The 16,409-nt window shown below is 51.9% G+C and overlaps 7 protein-coding genes across 7 annotated transcripts; 3 read left to right on the top strand and 4 right to left on the bottom strand.

Moving 5' to 3' along the window:
* Window positions 1-299: 299 nt before the first annotated feature.
* Window positions 300-1,205, bottom strand: SCP_0900060 (3,4-dihydroxy-2-butanone 4-phosphate synthase; the record flags this gene model as incomplete). The annotated part of the gene is made up of 3 exons (XM_027761241.1): window positions 300-718; window positions 782-903; window positions 958-1,205. The coding sequence occupies 3 exons, from the start codon at window positions 1,203-1,205 to the stop codon at window positions 300-302; spliced, it is 789 nt and encodes a 262-aa protein (XP_027617042.1).
* Window positions 1,206-1,867: 662 nt separating this feature from the next.
* On the bottom strand, window positions 1,868-4,959 carry SCP_0900070 (hypothetical protein; the record flags this gene model as incomplete). The annotated part of the gene is made up of 15 exons (XM_027761242.1): window positions 1,868-1,909; window positions 1,961-1,996; window positions 2,046-2,315; window positions 2,371-2,465; window positions 2,521-2,565; window positions 2,626-2,823; window positions 2,875-3,175; window positions 3,234-3,326; window positions 3,376-3,524; window positions 3,576-3,607; window positions 3,659-3,869; window positions 3,932-4,086; window positions 4,137-4,246; window positions 4,297-4,638; window positions 4,690-4,959. The coding sequence occupies 15 exons, from the start codon at window positions 4,957-4,959 to the stop codon at window positions 1,868-1,870; spliced, it is 2,349 nt and encodes a 782-aa protein (XP_027617043.1).
* Window positions 4,960-5,627: 668 nt separating this feature from the next.
* On the bottom strand, window positions 5,628-7,326 carry SCP_0900080 (hypothetical protein; the record flags this gene model as incomplete). The annotated part of the gene is made up of 2 exons (XM_027761243.1): window positions 5,628-7,057; window positions 7,122-7,326. 2 exons carry the CDS (start codon window positions 7,324-7,326, stop codon window positions 5,628-5,630), a joined length of 1,635 nt encoding a protein of 544 aa, XP_027617044.1.
* A 723-nt stretch (window positions 7,327-8,049) lies between these two features.
* SCP_0900090 (hypothetical protein) lies at window positions 8,050-8,897 on the top strand (the record flags this gene model as incomplete). The annotated part of the gene is made up of 5 exons (XM_027761244.1): window positions 8,050-8,150; window positions 8,202-8,307; window positions 8,358-8,570; window positions 8,640-8,744; window positions 8,799-8,897. The coding sequence occupies 5 exons, from the start codon at window positions 8,050-8,052 to the stop codon at window positions 8,895-8,897; spliced, it is 624 nt and encodes a 207-aa protein (XP_027617045.1).
* Window positions 8,898-9,446: 549 nt separating this feature from the next.
* SCP_0900100 (hypothetical protein) lies at window positions 9,447-10,757 on the top strand (the record flags this gene model as incomplete). Its single annotated transcript, XM_027761245.1, has 1 exon — window positions 9,447-10,757. One exon carries the CDS (start codon window positions 9,447-9,449, stop codon window positions 10,755-10,757), a length of 1,311 nt encoding a protein of 436 aa, XP_027617046.1.
* A 2,183-nt stretch (window positions 10,758-12,940) lies between these two features.
* SCP_0900110 (hypothetical protein) lies at window positions 12,941-13,390 on the bottom strand (the record flags this gene model as incomplete). Its single annotated transcript, XM_027761246.1, has 4 exons — window positions 12,941-13,088; window positions 13,138-13,199; window positions 13,253-13,282; window positions 13,340-13,390. 4 exons carry the CDS (start codon window positions 13,388-13,390, stop codon window positions 12,941-12,943), a joined length of 291 nt encoding a protein of 96 aa, XP_027617047.1.
* Window positions 13,391-13,933: 543 nt separating this feature from the next.
* Window positions 13,934-14,361, top strand: SCP_0900120 (hypothetical protein; the record flags this gene model as incomplete). Its single annotated transcript, XM_027761247.1, has 3 exons — window positions 13,934-14,002; window positions 14,051-14,133; window positions 14,193-14,361. The coding sequence occupies 3 exons, from the start codon at window positions 13,934-13,936 to the stop codon at window positions 14,359-14,361; spliced, it is 321 nt and encodes a 106-aa protein (XP_027617048.1).
* Between the last annotated feature and the right edge of the window lie 2,048 nt (window positions 14,362-16,409).

Genomic DNA, 16,409 nt, shown 5'->3' on the forward strand with positions numbered 1-16,409 from the left:
GAACCTGTCTCTAGGTTTCCGGGAATCAAGTTGTCACGTCGTATATGCGCGCAGAAGTGTCGTTCGACAGATCCGAATCATAGCGGAATGGTACATTCTTATGCCCTAGATAAGGACGACTGCTTCTTGACTGCCGCCATCATTTCTGTGATCTTTAGAATGAGTACCAACATGGCATGTATGCATACCTTCGTGACCGGAGGCTTATCTCAAATAGAGTCGGACAACCGTGAATTTTCGGCTCAGGAGTGGTGAAGAATAAAGATAATCTACTCGTTTTTATCTCACAAGGACATCCACTATGAGTCTGACGCCCCCGTCCGCTCTGCGCTTGCATCTCCATCGTAGGGATGACCGTTCACCTCTGGCAGCCTCCCCTTGGAAGCATGCTCCCGCTTCCACCGCGCGAGCATTTCGACGCTGATCAGCTTGAGCCCCCAGCGGTCCGCAAAGCGCCTGCACGAGTCCCGCCGCATCATGCTCCCGGTCTCGTCATCCTCGACCAGCTCGCAGAGGATGCCCGCGCGGGGCAGGCCCACCAGCTCGCAGAGGTCGAGCGCAGACTCGGTATGTCCGCGCCGCGCGAGGACACCACCTGGGCGCGCACGCAGTGGAACCATATGTCCAGGGCGGGTGAAGGACGATGGCTGCGAAGTGGGAGAGGCGAGTGCGCGTGCGGTGAGGGCACGATCGTGAGCGGAGATGCCTGTGGTAGTGCCTGCATACGTCACGGGAGAAAACGTCGATGAGCACCTGCGAGAAAGTGGTAGGAACGACGCACCGTGTCTGTAGTCGACCGTCACGGTGTAAGCCGTGCGGTGCGGGTCCTGGTTCTCGGACACCATCATGGGTATCTCTAGCTCGTCCAGGCGCTCCCCGGGAAGCGCGATACATACATAGCCGCTGCGTCCGCCTGACTTAGTAGCGCAGTATGGTAGAGAATACGCGGAGACGCACCTGGAATGCCTGATCAGCCACGCCATCTTTTCTGTCGAACACTCGCTCGCGGCGAGTATGAGGTCGCCCTCATTCTCTCGCCCTTCATCGTCCATGACTACCAGAAACTCGCCTCGCACGAAAGCGGCAAGCGCGTCTTCCATCGAGTCGAACCCAAATGCCGTCCGTACATGAGCATCGTGTACTTCTCGTGGCCGCGACGGGTTAGAAGCTGCGGGCGGTGTACGCGTCTCGAAATTCTCAGCCATGGGTGGTCCTTATGTATGCAGGAGTCGCAATTGCGAGCCCGAAAGTTCTGCGAGATGATCAGATTTTGACCGATTGAAGAAGCAGATCCCGTACCTTGGATCTTGCTGTCGAGCGACGCCGCAGACAACTTGTGATACGTAGAAGTGACGATAGTTGGCCTCAGACAGCAAAATACATTCTTCAGGTACGGCTAGAGAGAGAAATGCATCGTCGGGCGACTGTCGGTGGAAGGCATGGGATAACATTGCGGAAGGAGTCACCAGCTCCGAACCCCGAGCGCCTCCATCGTTTGCTTCCAAATCCTCCAAAATCTTCTCATGCCGCTGACAGTGATATCTGTTGTAGTCGCACTAGCTCGTAGTGTGCACCAAGGGGATACAATCCTCAGGCCTCATCATTCAAATGGCAAAATGCTTCGATTGAAATCGACCCAAAGCCATGACCAAGTCGCGAATTTTCACGTACGTTCGGAGCCGGCGTTTGTTTATAATAAGCCCGCCCTCATGCAAGGGAGGGGTGATAATTGCATCCGCATTCATCAAAGCAGTAATAATGGGGGATGAGAGACGGATGCAAGGGTTCGTACAAATGGCTAACTGAGGGCAATTACGAGATCGAATCAAATGGTGAAATAAATTAGACATCGAGTGAAAAATGTTCACTATAAAGGGGGGAGGGGCCGGCGGCATTGTGGACAGATATTCTGCAGTGACCATGAACAAAATGATATAAGAGTGCCTCGGACAACACATACCTTGATGGCAAGCCAGCGCTCAAGGCACGCAGTATGCTGAGCGGGAAAATCAGCATCGCCATCGCAGGACTACTTCGCGACGTACGAATAAATGATGACAGGGCGCAAGACTGTAACTCTTCCGTGCACCTGTGGCACCCACAGCACCCATAGCGTCCAGGAGCCTGCCGGTCCTGCGCGCAGTCAAAGATTCGCCCTTCTCCCTGCCATCGCTGGACTTGGAGCGGCGTTGCAGTACAGGGTCCACTACGATCGCGTCCATGCAAATTGCACAGTCCCCGAGCGTCTGCTCAGGTGCTTCGGGATCGGGAAGGGGTAGTGGTGGGTGGTAGTCATACCTGTCCACCTTGATCAACTGCAGAACGTCGGTAAATACCTTGCGTGGAGGATTACCGGAAAGTGAGACGTACGTGCGTGCCAAGGAAGAACGTCGGGCTGAGGTATTCCTGAAGCATAATTGTGAAGACTTGGGCGAACATGAAGCATGCGACGCCATACATCCATCCTGAAACACATCACGTTAGTACCTACTCAAAGAGAATCAACACTTCGGAGCGCACTTCGTGGCTCTACGTCAAAGATGTTCTTGGGACACGTCAAGAAGTCTATCGGGCGCAGTTAGTGACTCCATATCCATCGTTAGCAAAATCAAAGCCGACACTCACACATCGCGAAGTACAGCCTACAGATCGTCACGCCAATGAGGTACTCCGCAGTCAGCCCACTGCTCCTCCCGTGCCTCGCTGATCGATAGATCTGCGTAAGCCACATGCACGAGTAAAGCGTGCCAACGAAGGCAAGGGGGAGCGACAGGAAGATGACGATGCGAAACACGACGATCAGGAAGAGAGAGATCATTGTCCCTGACGCACAATGAACTCGCAGAGCCTAAGAGAACAGGTATGCGAACTTACAGAGTCGTGCTGCAGGGTCTGTCCTGATGTGGTTCCAGAGGAAGCTGATGAACGTCTGTTGCTGGGCTGCTGCTGGGATCGGGTTGGTTGTGGGTACAGGGGGTGGGGCTTGTGCTATCGCCTGCGCTGGTGGGGGAGGGTACGTAGCCGTAGCAGTTGAGGCTGGTGTTTCAGGTTGCGTCGTTGGGCTCGTAGAGGGTGCTGGAGAGGGTGCTGGAGAGGGTGCTGGAGGCGGCGTAGCAGGCGGAATAGGAACTGCGTCTTCAGGGGCTTGAATACGTCCAATGAGAACAGCAAATTGCTGGACCCGCATCACCACTTAAGCGAATACGCTGATATACAAGGGAATGGGTACGCACAGCTTCGCGAATAAACAACATGCAGGCGAGCGCCGCAGGTGCCAACACGGCGATGGAGGGTCGGCCGTCCGCGAGAATAGCTAATGTGATGTGCTGCAACGCGAATAAGTTTTACTACTTTTCGGGTGCCAGCTTCACTTACACCGACAAATGAAACGACATCAATGAGACTCTGACAGAGGAACGAATATCGAGAGACACGGGATAACCCCGCAGCAGAGCTGCTCCGCGCGATCTGTCGTAAGATGAGGACCACCAGGACGAGATACACAATCGTCGAGATTCCAGCGTCTGCAACTGGGAATGAGAACCAAATAGAACAATAGTGAATATGCTAATCACATGTGGTAATTTTCCTGAACAACCGTTGAGATCTAAGATGGTGTCAGCAGTGGTGCGACAGTCTCGACAAATAATTGGGTCACTTCAGTCCTGTCGCATCCTTGATCTCGTACAGCAGTCCACAGTCGTGGCTGACAAGCACACCACGAAGCTTCATCTCAGGCGCCTTGATGGTTGTGATACCGGTAGGAGAGTCAATCTCATCTTCGAGCTCCTTCATGAGGGGCTGAGACACGTTATTCGGCTCTAGCTGACCGTGCAACTTGAACGAACAGCGCGTCTTGGGAGATTCGTCTAAAATTAGAAGATTGATGATTAATTTACGTGCGCATTATTAGTACCAGAACCTTCCGCACCATCGCTGAGGGCATCCTGGTCGAGACTTCCCGAGTCGATCTTCTCCTGTAGTTTCCTCATCCGGGTGGTCAGTTCAGCCGCAATTGCATAGGCCGTTGTGTTCATACGAAATTCCGGGACGACCGATGGTAGGAGCCGCAAGTCAATGTAGCGCCTGTAAAGGTATGTTCAATATGGCGCAGACGATGCACTGAAACTACTCACCCAACAGGTTCAGCGATAGCATATATAGAACCATTGGCAATGAAGTGTACACCATCGAAGTCGAGTCGCAACTCCTCAGCACTGTTGGGTTCCGAAAACTCGACCTTACCCTGAAAACTGGTCACAACGAGATCAGCTGTTGTATGGAAACAAAGCCTACATGAATCATAGCCATGTCTTCTATTATATGACCGTCTGGACCGAGTAAAGGAAAGAGCTTGTCCCCGATGCTGATGGAGACTTTTTCTGCATTAGACCAGTTCCACGTGCCAAGCAACTCCGGCAAAGCAGACATGTTAGTCGAGTTGACAAAATTCTGCGCGAGATAATGCCAAGGTAAACGAGACTCAGACGATTTCGTGGCAGTCAGATTGTGATATTGGAGATCTCCATGCCAGAAACCCGTCAGATTTGAGTAATACGACGCCTTGTCGGGTTCGAGCCGTGAGCCGAAGGTCATGAATGAGTTTATTAATGGCATGATAGTAGGGTCTGCACTAGGCTGTGCACAGCGTCAACGGAGAGTACCCAACCCATAGAGCGCAGGACTGACAAGAGAGAAGTTTGATGCCGTGCCGTTCAACCACGCAGTGTAGTTCGACACCTGCCTATTGAGCTCGTCTAGAGACTTCGTGAGATGGAATCGAGCTTCCATTTCTTCTCCCCGGTTGTTCGTGAGCATGAATAGCATGAAGGTGATGAAAAGGAAGAATGGGAGTGAACTGTGCTGCTGTCTGGGAGCCAGGCCTACTGGAGTGTTCGTCCCCTCCTGGCGACCTTGCTGTCCTCCGCGACCTTCTTCAATAGACTCCGGGGTATCCATCGACAACGTTGACGTCACCTCAACCAAAGCGAAACGTCCAACGCACAAATATCAGAGGCAAGCTATGTCACCGCGATAGCACAACAGTTTGAGACTTGTGTATCATCCCCGATATCGTAGTCGTAGCCTGGTTGCACGTCTGTCCTGCTAAAGAGTGATCCGAGTTGCTGAGCCGTAGACCTTTGCCTCTACTTCTGCAAGACTGTTCTTTTCCAGGAGGAACTATACCAGTAATAAGGTAGAATTATTCCTTCCGGACAGAGTGGTACTTGGAAGTACTTACGTGGTGGGAGTAGTTGGAGAGCGACACTCAGAGTAGCGCGCCACGACGCACGGGCGCCTCATGGCCCGACTGCCAATTTGCGGCGGGAAATTCCATAAATAGCAATCTGCTCACGGATAGTAGTATGTACTGCTCCCTTGTCAGTATCGTTTAGCTGCCTCTTGTAACCATTCGGCCAGTCGCATGAGCAAACCCATTAAAGAATGAGAAGGTCAGGCAATGTGTGGCGACTAGCCGTCATCACCGACAGCACATGGCATAGAGATTTACAACATATATGATAAACAACATATGTATATAGACATACGACATACAGACGACATTGCATATGCATATCATGGCATTGAGATAACAAGTACGATTAAGGCCGCTGTTAAAATGCGCTTTAGATGTATAATAATAGCGTCAACGCACGAAGCCAAAGCAGGGCGAAACCTATTACGACGAGGATCATGTCTATGACCCTCTGCCACCATGGTTCTGGATAATTTACCGGTAGACGTTGTTGGACGCCGATATTGGGAATCATAACCCTTCTCACGGTGCCCTGTAAACTAGGATGGACATCAAGTGACAGCTTATTCTCGGGAGGAATTCGGCCGAGTATCTGCCTCCACATAGCGCGGGTGACGTCGACGTCTTGGAGATAGACCGACAATTGCTTGAGGCGAGGGAGCTCAAATATGTGCTCTCCTACGTGTCCCGCGTCCGTCAACTCGTGCGCGACGAGCCCCCAGCGCCATTGCGCCGAGAAGGCGCGGGTGTTGGAATACAAGTGGACCAAAGCTTCCTGCCGAACGTGGCCCCCGGGAGCGTCCAGCTCGACGGTGTTCTTGATGAAACGGAGTGTGGCACCCTGAATGGTGGATAAGACAGACTGTAGAGAGGATGATTGGGTCAGCGCCTTTAGGCAGCGACCGCTGAACTCCAGATGAACTGCAGTGGAAGGAGGGATGAATACCATGCAGAGAAGATAGTCCGTATAGAAGACGCTGCAACCGACAACATTCAACTGCCGCAGCTTGGGCAATTTAACAGGCAAAACCGAAGACAAGGCTACCTCGTCCATCCTGGACGGTGTCATCCGTATTTTACGTAGAGTCAGAACCTGTAAGGCAGGACAGTGTCCGAGGAGTGGCACTAACCCATCAAGTAAGACAGGGTCGCAGGTCTCCAGCTCAAAGTGGACGAGGTTGGCAAAGTTGCCGTCGGGAAACATGGAGGACATTGTGTCAAGGAATACGCGGTACCCAGGAATCACGGTAAATCGGGGAGGGTCGTCTTCCGTCGAGGCATCAGTACCGAACATGTCGCTTTGGATGCGGATTATGCAGCTATGGGCACGTAAGACGTGAAGGCGGAGAAGTTCCTTTATCTGGATGATTTCGTCGATAGAGAAGTCCGCGGTGCTCGACGTAGCGATGGATATGTCCACGCGCATGTTCTCTGAGCGCAAGAAGAATCTATGTGCCAGGTTAACTCGGCCGGGAACCATGCGGACGTCGGTCCACAGGTCTGGGGAAGTAAGAACGATGGACCTCCACCGTCGACATACATGACTCAGCGCCATGATAAAGTAAGGCAAATTCTCGTCATTCCGCAAGGACGCCAAAGTGACACGAAATAGTCGCATCAGCAGCTCGGTCGAGAAACTGGTGCTGAGCGGAAGGGAAGTACCCTGAGACGATGAATCGAGCACACTAACTCCCGTCTGTGCCCGAGGCACAGCTTGGTCATGTGTATAATTTGCAGACGGTGCAGACGGTGCTTCAGATGATATCGGGATTTGGGGAGGTCGAGTGACGCCTAGCATGGCTGAAGAATCCTGAACGGTCAGTACACGTGACGGGGCAGAGATGATGCATCGTTTGAAACTGACCAGGAACTGAAGAAATGAAAAGGGAGAGTTGAGTGAGAGGATGGAAGACTGAATGGCCCACATTTATAAAGGGGGCATGTTTGTGATTCGGTGGCGTCAGCGACAGGAGGTAGAACGCGGGCAACGGAGCGTGTAATGTAGCACAAAACCGGCTCTTCTCGTATGATGACAGATAATGACGACGGGTTCTATTGAAAAGTAACATAAGGTGGTCGCGGTAGGACGGCCATGGTGATCTGATGTCGGAGTTGTCACGCGAATCGGTGTCAACAGCAGCTAAGAGGTCTGTCACCAGCAATTATAGGCTCAGGTACAGTGGGTCAACGAGTGGGACACACAACGCAATATGGCAAGTGCACACCACTCACCGTAGTCCACCGGGTAGGTGAGCCGACTGCAACCTGAGTAGAGATGTTTCGGCAGCTCTGGGCCCCCATTTTCCCATACAACTGAATAGTACAAAGACGACGTACTAGGCCTCAAGCATATTGCGAAAGTGAAATATTCTGAGACGTAGCGCACGAGCGCCGACTTGTTTGGCTCTGGCGGTCCCCTCAGCTAACGGCGAACGCCACACGACAGTATCAAAAAGTTACCGGATTGACTTTCCATTATTGTTCCAGATTTTTGAGGGTACAAGGCATTAGTCGGTGGTAACCTGGCAGGCCAACATAACTGCCGCACGTCGTACCTTCGGGCACTGCAGCGCTGTGCTTCCCCAGAAGCCCAGTCCCAAGAAGGCAAGTTTGATCTGCGCCACAAGCGTGCGATATTTCGTACTCCGCCACACACCTCAACCTCCCGCCGCACCAACTGGAGTGACCTTCTGCTCTCGTTAGTGAATCGTCCTGTCCCAAAAAACATTAAAGTTGTGTCTTGTAGAAACCAAGAGCTTTGATCTCAATCGGGGCTAGAAGTTGATTTTTTTATGTCCGACGCGCCCACCGGAACACAGCCTGCAAGCAAGCGGTGGACTTACTTCCACTCCGCACTCCAACTCGCCATACAACGTGCAGCGCACAAATGGTCGTGAGTGATGCCATCTTCCGGAAATGAGGGACGACGAATCGTATGCGCCAGGTATGAGGACTTCACCGAATGTTTCTCCCAGTGGTGCGAAGAACAACCAGAGTCCGCGTCTGTTGTCTTCAACAAGGTTTCCCAACATATGGAATCATCAATTACGGTTTGTCATGCTCGGATTACTTAGGTTTGAGCTCACCTTATTTTTCCAAGGACAACTGCGAGATGCTCTTCGAGCAGTTCAACGTGCGCGAAAACCTAGACAGACTTCATGCCGTCGTCACCGAAGCCAGGGCCAGAAAGCAGACGGGTTACGATGAAAAAGACGTCTGGAAGGAAGATCTCCAGCCTGACGCCGCGGTCTGGGCTAGAACCATTCCCGTGTTTGAGGCAGAGCGCGATCGTCTGCGCGCCGAGCTGGAACAGGTGTGTCCTATGCCCGTCTTGAAACGAGTGGGCGTTGATGTTCCCCTTGCTAACACCTCGTTTTTGCAGCTCGACAAGCGGAATCTCGCGCTCCAGGGTCAGTTTCAGGACAACGTCAGGGAACGAGAACGAGTGGACGATGAGGCGGCCGCGCTCCTCGACATATTAGATCAGGCATGCATTTTTTATGGTGTGGGTTTCACAACCGCGCTTACACGTGGTACCCAGATCCAGGTAAAATGGGACAAGCTCCCGTTGGAGGAGATTCAGTCATGGACGCTGCAGACGGCAGAGTCCATCAATAGCGTCAGACCAACAGCAGGATGAATTGGCTACTGCATTGCTCCTTACCCCCCTATTTCTGCCTCTGATATATATCGCTAACTATTGATTTGTATAACAATTCTTGACAACCGGAAGTTGGTAAATGACGCTCAAGCGTGCGAAGCATCACATGAGTACCTGCTGACTGTTATCTCATCGCTTCAACGACCATATTGCTTTTGTTTGCTTCCTATCCGTGGAGAGGGTACGAATGAATAAGTGAGATCGTAGGTCCCTTGATTCGCCTCAAGAGGAAATAACTGACATAGCGAGTAAGTATTGCCACAGCTAGTCTTGCTTTCATTTGTATCATTGCTTAACATCACCGAGGCCTACTCACTAACAGCCGCCAGTCAAAGATGACATCTGTTCTGCTCCATCTTTACTATCTGATGTCCTGCACCGCTTAGACTCTTCCAACAAAGCGGCGGATATGAGACTGTCTTGCGCCACAGGACGTCACGCGACTCAGATATCTCTGAAACAAGTAAAAAGTGAGTAGCAGTGTTCTACTCTTCTCCCTCAACACACCAGGTTCGCAGTACGTCTGTCATGTCTAGTGACGTGCCTCTCCCGGATGATGTCGTCGCTGACAATTTGTCTGCCACACCGCCTGTTTTCCAACTTCCACTCGAGTTGGAACGAGAAATTTTTGTCCATGGACGATACTCTATCCAAGACGACACGCATACGGAAGCGGCCGATTCATATTCGGGCCACGAAAGATTTGCCTCGTCAGGCATCAAACCGACTACATCGAATGCCTTAGATTTGGACCACGAAGCAACACCTACGGTTGATGCGCCAGATGTGGCCATGAAAGCATTGACATGGAGCCATATCTGTGGGCGATACCGCCACGCTGCCATTGGAGATCCTAGACTGTGGCTCGACATTCAAATCAAGCCCGGTCATCTCGACGTGGCGAAGAGCTTCGTCGGGTGGTCGAACGATCAGGCCATTCGCATCCGCATTCTCCGTATCCTCGATTTCAGCGACCCAGACCTAGACCAGCTACAATCAATTTTAATTTCCCACTCCAAACGAATTTGCACCCTAGCGCTGGATATCAACCACCCGGCCCCGACATCAAACCCTACGTGGATCGATGCGCCTTCCTGCGTATTTGCGACTCCTTTTCCAGGTCTCAATCGCCTGGAGTTGACTTCCGACGAAGGCTGTGAAACCTGGCTTTTCCACTTGATCGATGCCGCTTCGGAGTTGTTTAGGCAGCTAAAGGCCTTAATCATTCGGACCCATTGGAGAGGAGGCGTGTTGCCACCACCGGATCCTACTCGGCAGCCGGTAAGGTTGAACAATCTGGAGACCCTTGAGATAACAACAACAGCGACGGCGTTCAGCACAAATCTGTTGCACGCGTTCTTCTGTCCCTCTTCTGCCACGATTCGCCTAACGTACATCGGCCACGCTTCATCTCAGGGCTCACCGGGTACCGAAACAGTCTCCTTCCGTTTCTCCGGGACCCATTCCCCTGCACTCACAAGGGTTGTGTTAGATGTACGCACAGCCACACTTGATTCAGTCTCGTCCCATTTTCGGCATGAGTTTCAGCGCAGTGGACAAGATTTCGGCGAGGTAGTTGCAGAAGCAACAGCGGTGTATTTCGAGAATGCCCGAGACTTGAACATTACCCTATTCAGTGGAGTCGAGTTCGATGAACAGATCTGGACGCAATTGCTGCGGCCGATGGATTGGACCGCGAAGTTTCGCTCTCTCAGCCTAAACAAAGTTCGCCGTCCGTCACAGGGCTCTTGGCGGTGGATCGCAGTCCCCTCAACTGCGGACGATCTACAGCTCGTCAATGTACCTGTAGTGAACCTTGGAGGTGCAATGGCAGCTTAGAGTTCAGCAGAGGAACCTCTGTCTGTTTCCGGCTGGCGTTAAATTTGCTTAACTTCCTCGTGTACTACTTCAGTTTCCATTATGTAGGAAGGCTGACACTATTGTCAGCGCAAGCTCTAAATTTATTGAAATCTACTTGTTATTGGACTGGCATATATTCCGGTGACATGCGATTGATAATTTTTCGTTGAATCGTTCGCCGCGGGACCAATACTTGCACGCCCGTGATGCTATATACTACTCACATTTGAACATCGCACACGACCGCCGTCCAGAGGAGGTGCTGCGAAGGCCCCATTGAACCATCTAGAGAGGAAAGACTCCTTCCTATGTACTGTACTAGAGGCTAGTTGACTAAGTCTGGAGATCCGGGAACACTACACTTACTCATTTGGGAAGGGGTAGGTCGTTCAGGTGAACTCGAGCTCGCTAGCTTCTGCCTCTCACGTCCACCTCCACAAAAAAACCTTCACTACCTTGTTGAGCGAACAATGAGCACGAAGGGAACAGATCCTTCTCAAATGTCGCGAATATATGCTCGTGCGACCACCTCCAGCGTACTCTGGGGTCATCTTCTGCAACGCAAGAACGATTCGTCCGTTACCCCTGCACATTCTACTTCTGCCAGCTCTCTTTCCCCGATAGTACCTCTGGACAAAGCGGGAACGTCCATGCGTATACTGCTGCATGACACTCAGGCGAACCTGGAGAAATTCTCCGATCGTGTGGCAAAACTGACGATCGGTGTACACGATACGAAGAGAGAAATCGTTACCATGCAGAAGCTGTTTGAGCAGGATCACGAGAAACTGTTGGAGGAGACGGTAAATCTAGGTGTGTATCATCCCGCTTATTATTATACGCAGTTTCCGGTCGATGTATGCGCCGTAGAACGCGCGCGCACACGTGTTATGCCCACCTAACTCCATTACAGTAAATAGATGCCAGATGGCGATACAGAAAACGCTGGGGAATCCTACGCAGACAAATCAAGTCGAGACACTTCGTGTAGACCTAGCCGGGGTTGATAGCAGACTGCAAGCCTTGGACAAAAAGATCGACGTGCTCCATATGGTTTGTCATCTGACCTTTAGGACTTGCCTCGTGGATTCAACGTTCCCCTCATGTTATAGCTCAATCAGACCCAGTCGCAGGCTCTACAAACGTTGCAAGATCAGCAAGGGAAGATACTAATAGCACTCACTCCAATTCTTCCTCTACTGCAATCGGTTCCCCTCCACATCCAGAACGCTCAGAATAACATCAAAGACGCCGTTCGTGATAACAAGTGCCCTGGTCGCCTCTCAGATGCTCTGTCTCCGGCAACTTCTCGTCGCCATAGTCCGAAGCGGAACTTGCAAGTGATCTCACTTACTCCGAAATCAAATAACGAACACTCTCTGTCATCTCCATCTGAAGACCTCCACCAGAGGAAAAAGCGTCGACTTGATGCTGACGCTGCAGGGGTGACCCATACGCTTGATAATCGGCGTGCTGATAGCTTCGTTGGAAGGTCTTTCACTCGGTCCGCTTATCTGAACGTCTCTGGATCTCATGCTCTGCCACACCTGCCCGTTGACATGCATACTCGCCACAATGCTATCCGCCGTTCACCCGAGAGTATAGCCCCTGCTCTCGGCTGCTTTAAACCTTCTGTCATCACACCTCAGGATGCGTCCCAGACTCCTCGCCGAGTGCCGCGTGTTGTTCTCCGTCCCACCGGTCTAAATCGTCTCTCTTCCATGTCCGCTGGTCATACTTCGAATTTCCCTGAGACTCCTGGCCACGGATCTGCACACTCAAAGTACGCAACTTCTGATCGTGTTGCTTTCTCACGCTCCGCAAGTTATCGCCCACACGCACCCGTACCTGCGACGCTCGTGCGATCAGTAGGATGCTCACTGCTGGATCCATCGCCTACGTTTGAAGCTCCGTCGAAAATGCCCGAAATTTCCATGCCTCCCACCTTACAGCATGCTTCTGGACCCTCTGCTCATGTTCCCAATATGACCGCTTCTGTCCCTTGCCTTCCCGCTATGCAAGGCGTCCTCCAGCTGGAGGCGACTGGCCCTCTCAGCAGTATGCCATCTTCTCCCACATCGGGCAACGTTCCTGAAGCTCTTCACCGCTGTACGTCCCATGCCGCTGCTCTGGAGTCAAGGCCAATGTCCGGGGCGGGCGCATCAGATCAGCGAGCCCAGCCCCAGGTCTCTTCCAACACGCTTCAAGCCCAACATCTCACACCTTCCCTTCGGCGCACCATACTGCAGGACGAAGTGATGACCGCGTCCTCGTTCTTCGCACAGCCCGCTCCTACCATCGCACCAAACTCTGTGTCCACTCCCGTGAGCAAGATTCTGAGCCTCAAAGATCGTCGTACTTTGCTACAGGCACCGTCAGTGGTGCGTCTGCAGTTTCCCTTGCGTGCTCCCTGTTTCCTGACTATTGTAAACTCGTCGGGGATCAATAGCGACCCGAAGGCAAGCGGTTCATACCACTAGATGACGACGACGAGGCCGATATCTCTGTCGAAGAGGGTTGAGTCCGCCAGGGTGTCAGATCGGCTTCATATGGATGCTCGCCTCGTCCGTCTTGATAGATTTCTCTCGCGCAGATGGTGCGCGATCAACCATTATCGATGATTCCATGTTCTTGTCATTTTATCATGCATATTGTGCTGCTACCTGTATATATATTTCAGGCGGTACTGCAGAGGTTGGCGAAGCCTTGACAATGACAACGGCACATTACCCGATATATAACTCGGAATAACAGCGGGGAGGCGGTCTGTAAGCATTCTAGCCTCCGCTGCGGGATTCGTGTTTCTCTGCGCGGGAACCACGAACGGTGAAATCGCTCTAGATCTTGTGCACCCTTCCTTACCACACCCTTCGGAGGCGCAGGTCGACAAGATAGCGATCGTGTGTAAGGCAGACGCAGCACGGCTCGCCTCGCACTAGGCTCTCGCGGTACACAGACAGCCTTTCCACACCCGCCGAGGTCACTGCAGCTTGCTGGGTCTCGCTAGCAACTGTCTCCGAACATGACCAGGAGTATGGCGCGAAATGGAACAACTCGACACCGCGTAGGTGTATAAAAGCGACGAAACATCCACGGGGGGAAATGCATCATCCATCGACCGTGGTTGACTCGTCCCGCTTCGTCTTATAAGTAGTATGTGCTACCATTTGATCACGTACATAGAGTACGGCTGTGCTCACCAGTATCCTACCCGACGCCACTACGTGAGCTCTCTCAACTATAGACGTGTCCTAATCCAACAAATGCGTTAGATAGACTGCAACGGTGGGAATTGCAGACGAAGTAAATACCACAAGCCGATACCTCATGACTGCGCCAATGAATGTGATGACATGTGAGTACAGAAATTGTTTCGGGGCGCTGGAGGAAATCACTAAATTCAGCGATTCGCAGAATGCTTCCTGACCAGAGTATCGTGATGAACGTGGTGCGAGAGCCTTGTCATATTTGTCTCGGGATCGACCCATCGTCCACTGGAGACAGTGTGAGGGGGAGGCAGATCAATAGCGGACACTCTGGCTCAGAGAGCGAAGCAGAAACCACAGACAGAGGTTCTGAGTGACGCATAGTGGTGGACCACGTGCCCTTCGCCTTTCATGACATGTACTCTAAATGAAATCCACCTAATCCTTTGAGAGCAGATGCGAGCTGCAAGTGCGATGACTGCTTGAGCTGCGACGGCATCCCGCGCACGAACGACGAATGCACACAACCTGTGTATTACCTAACAGCGGCCGCTGAGCGGGTCGGGGGAATCTGACCAACGTCAGGCACCGTAATGAATGCACTGTCAACGGGGAGATTAACAAAGAGAAGCGATGTGTGTTCCTGATCACAGGCTAGGAGTTGTTGACCTCTTCTATTGCTTCCGGAGTTGAAGTTGGAGCAACATAGTCTAGAGTCGAAGATGGTGATTCAAAAGTTGTCTTTTTCGTACCGCCTGTAGTTTTATCAATGGCTTTGTATCTGCGCACGGTGAAAATTGAAGACAACACACCCTGTTATCTTGTCCCAAGGCATGAACAATAACTGCACATAAGCTTCCCGTTACAATAACTCGGCAAAAAAATCTTCACAAGTTCCGAGAAGTCCTCCCCGCTTCAGGTCGGCGGCGCAGCACGTGTCCAGAATAAGTCACTACCAACGAAACCGTGGATTGAGACTTCAGAGATGGAAGGACTGCCCTAAACCAATCAAGCAGATGGGTATTTGTGAACTCCGCGTTGAGATTGAGGACAGAGTGACGTGGCGGTGAAGTATTGAGTCCATGTGAGACGCTCTCCAGAGTGGAAATTATTGGGACGCTTCCCCCCATCAACATCGTACGTCGTCAGTGTGCCCAGCAGAGGCAAGGACACGAGCAAGAGCTCAACGAGCCGGACGGAAGGATGCAGTTGTTCAGATAGAAAGTGGCAATCTTGGTAAAAATAAAGAACAAGAGAACGCTAATTGCGCTCCAATATTGTCAATGCACAATTCCGCGACCTGGACAAACCATGTCGTCAAGGCAAGGCACGAGAGACGAATCAAAGGCTTCTGGTGGCCTGTCAGTAGACTCTTTAGCCCCTTGGCTTCAGAGATACTTAGCCGTCGAACGAATTCGAAGAATGGCCCAGAAGAGGGGATTCCGAGGCATGTACCATAGAGTGAAACTCAGTCCTGTCCGCGATGCGCATGCCACCGAGTAGATGATAAAGACTCACCCCCGACACGTAGCGGCACAATTACAGAGTGACAGCGGGTCGTCCGACGCTGTCAATTGTCTCGGAAGGGGGTTGCAGCAACATGATTTGGGCGACGCTACTAGGGCCCTATACCTGGTCTTCTCCAGTGCGCATATAAGTAAATATGCACTGTCACAATCCAATTCTGCGGCAGAGAAGGCGTACCTTCAACAAGGACACGGTCGGGTCATGATATCAGTTGAGATTAGATTCCGCCACGCCTGAGCAAATAAAAGGAAGAAAACTTCACGGTCGTGAATGGTGGTATGTACTTGCATAATATGTATATGTCGACTTCAACAGCAGCGTCCGAGCGCCACCGCTTGATTTGCCACTTACGCAGCTCCCGGAAGCCACTTCCAGATGCTGAGCAATATCATGCAGCGTCCATTCGGCGAGGAATTGCATTAGCAGGAGTAGTGCGCCCTCTGGCAAATTCACCTCAGAGTCCTGCCAGTCGCTCGTTTCACATACGACTGAGTCTATGTTATTCGTCAGAAAACGACTACAGCAATAATTATGAGGATGCACCAAACAGACACGCCAACAAGTCAGATTTCAACCACCAAGTTGGAGAAACGCAATTTATCAGGAGTCGATCATGAGTTCAACGGCCTCGACACGAACCGAGCACCATGAAGTGACGCACCAAAAACTGTAGTTCCGGTGGATTCCAGATTAGGTGGACCAGCGATCTGCAGATCAACTCAGGGTTTTACCTTCTTGGTATCCGCCTGGTCGGACCGCCGCAGAGGTAAGGCCCATAATCAACGACGCGTGCACGCAAACGGAAGTCCCTGCGACAATAGGTGCGGATAGGATCAGACCACAGTAATGCAAAACAATACCCACGCCCTGACCGCACCCACCGCATCGCACACTACAC

The sequence above is a fragment of the Sparassis crispa genome, assembly GCF_003851025.1.
Source record: "Sparassis crispa DNA, contig_000008F, whole genome shotgun sequence".
Classification (NCBI taxonomy): domain Eukaryota; kingdom Fungi; phylum Basidiomycota; class Agaricomycetes; order Polyporales; family Sparassidaceae; genus Sparassis; species Sparassis crispa.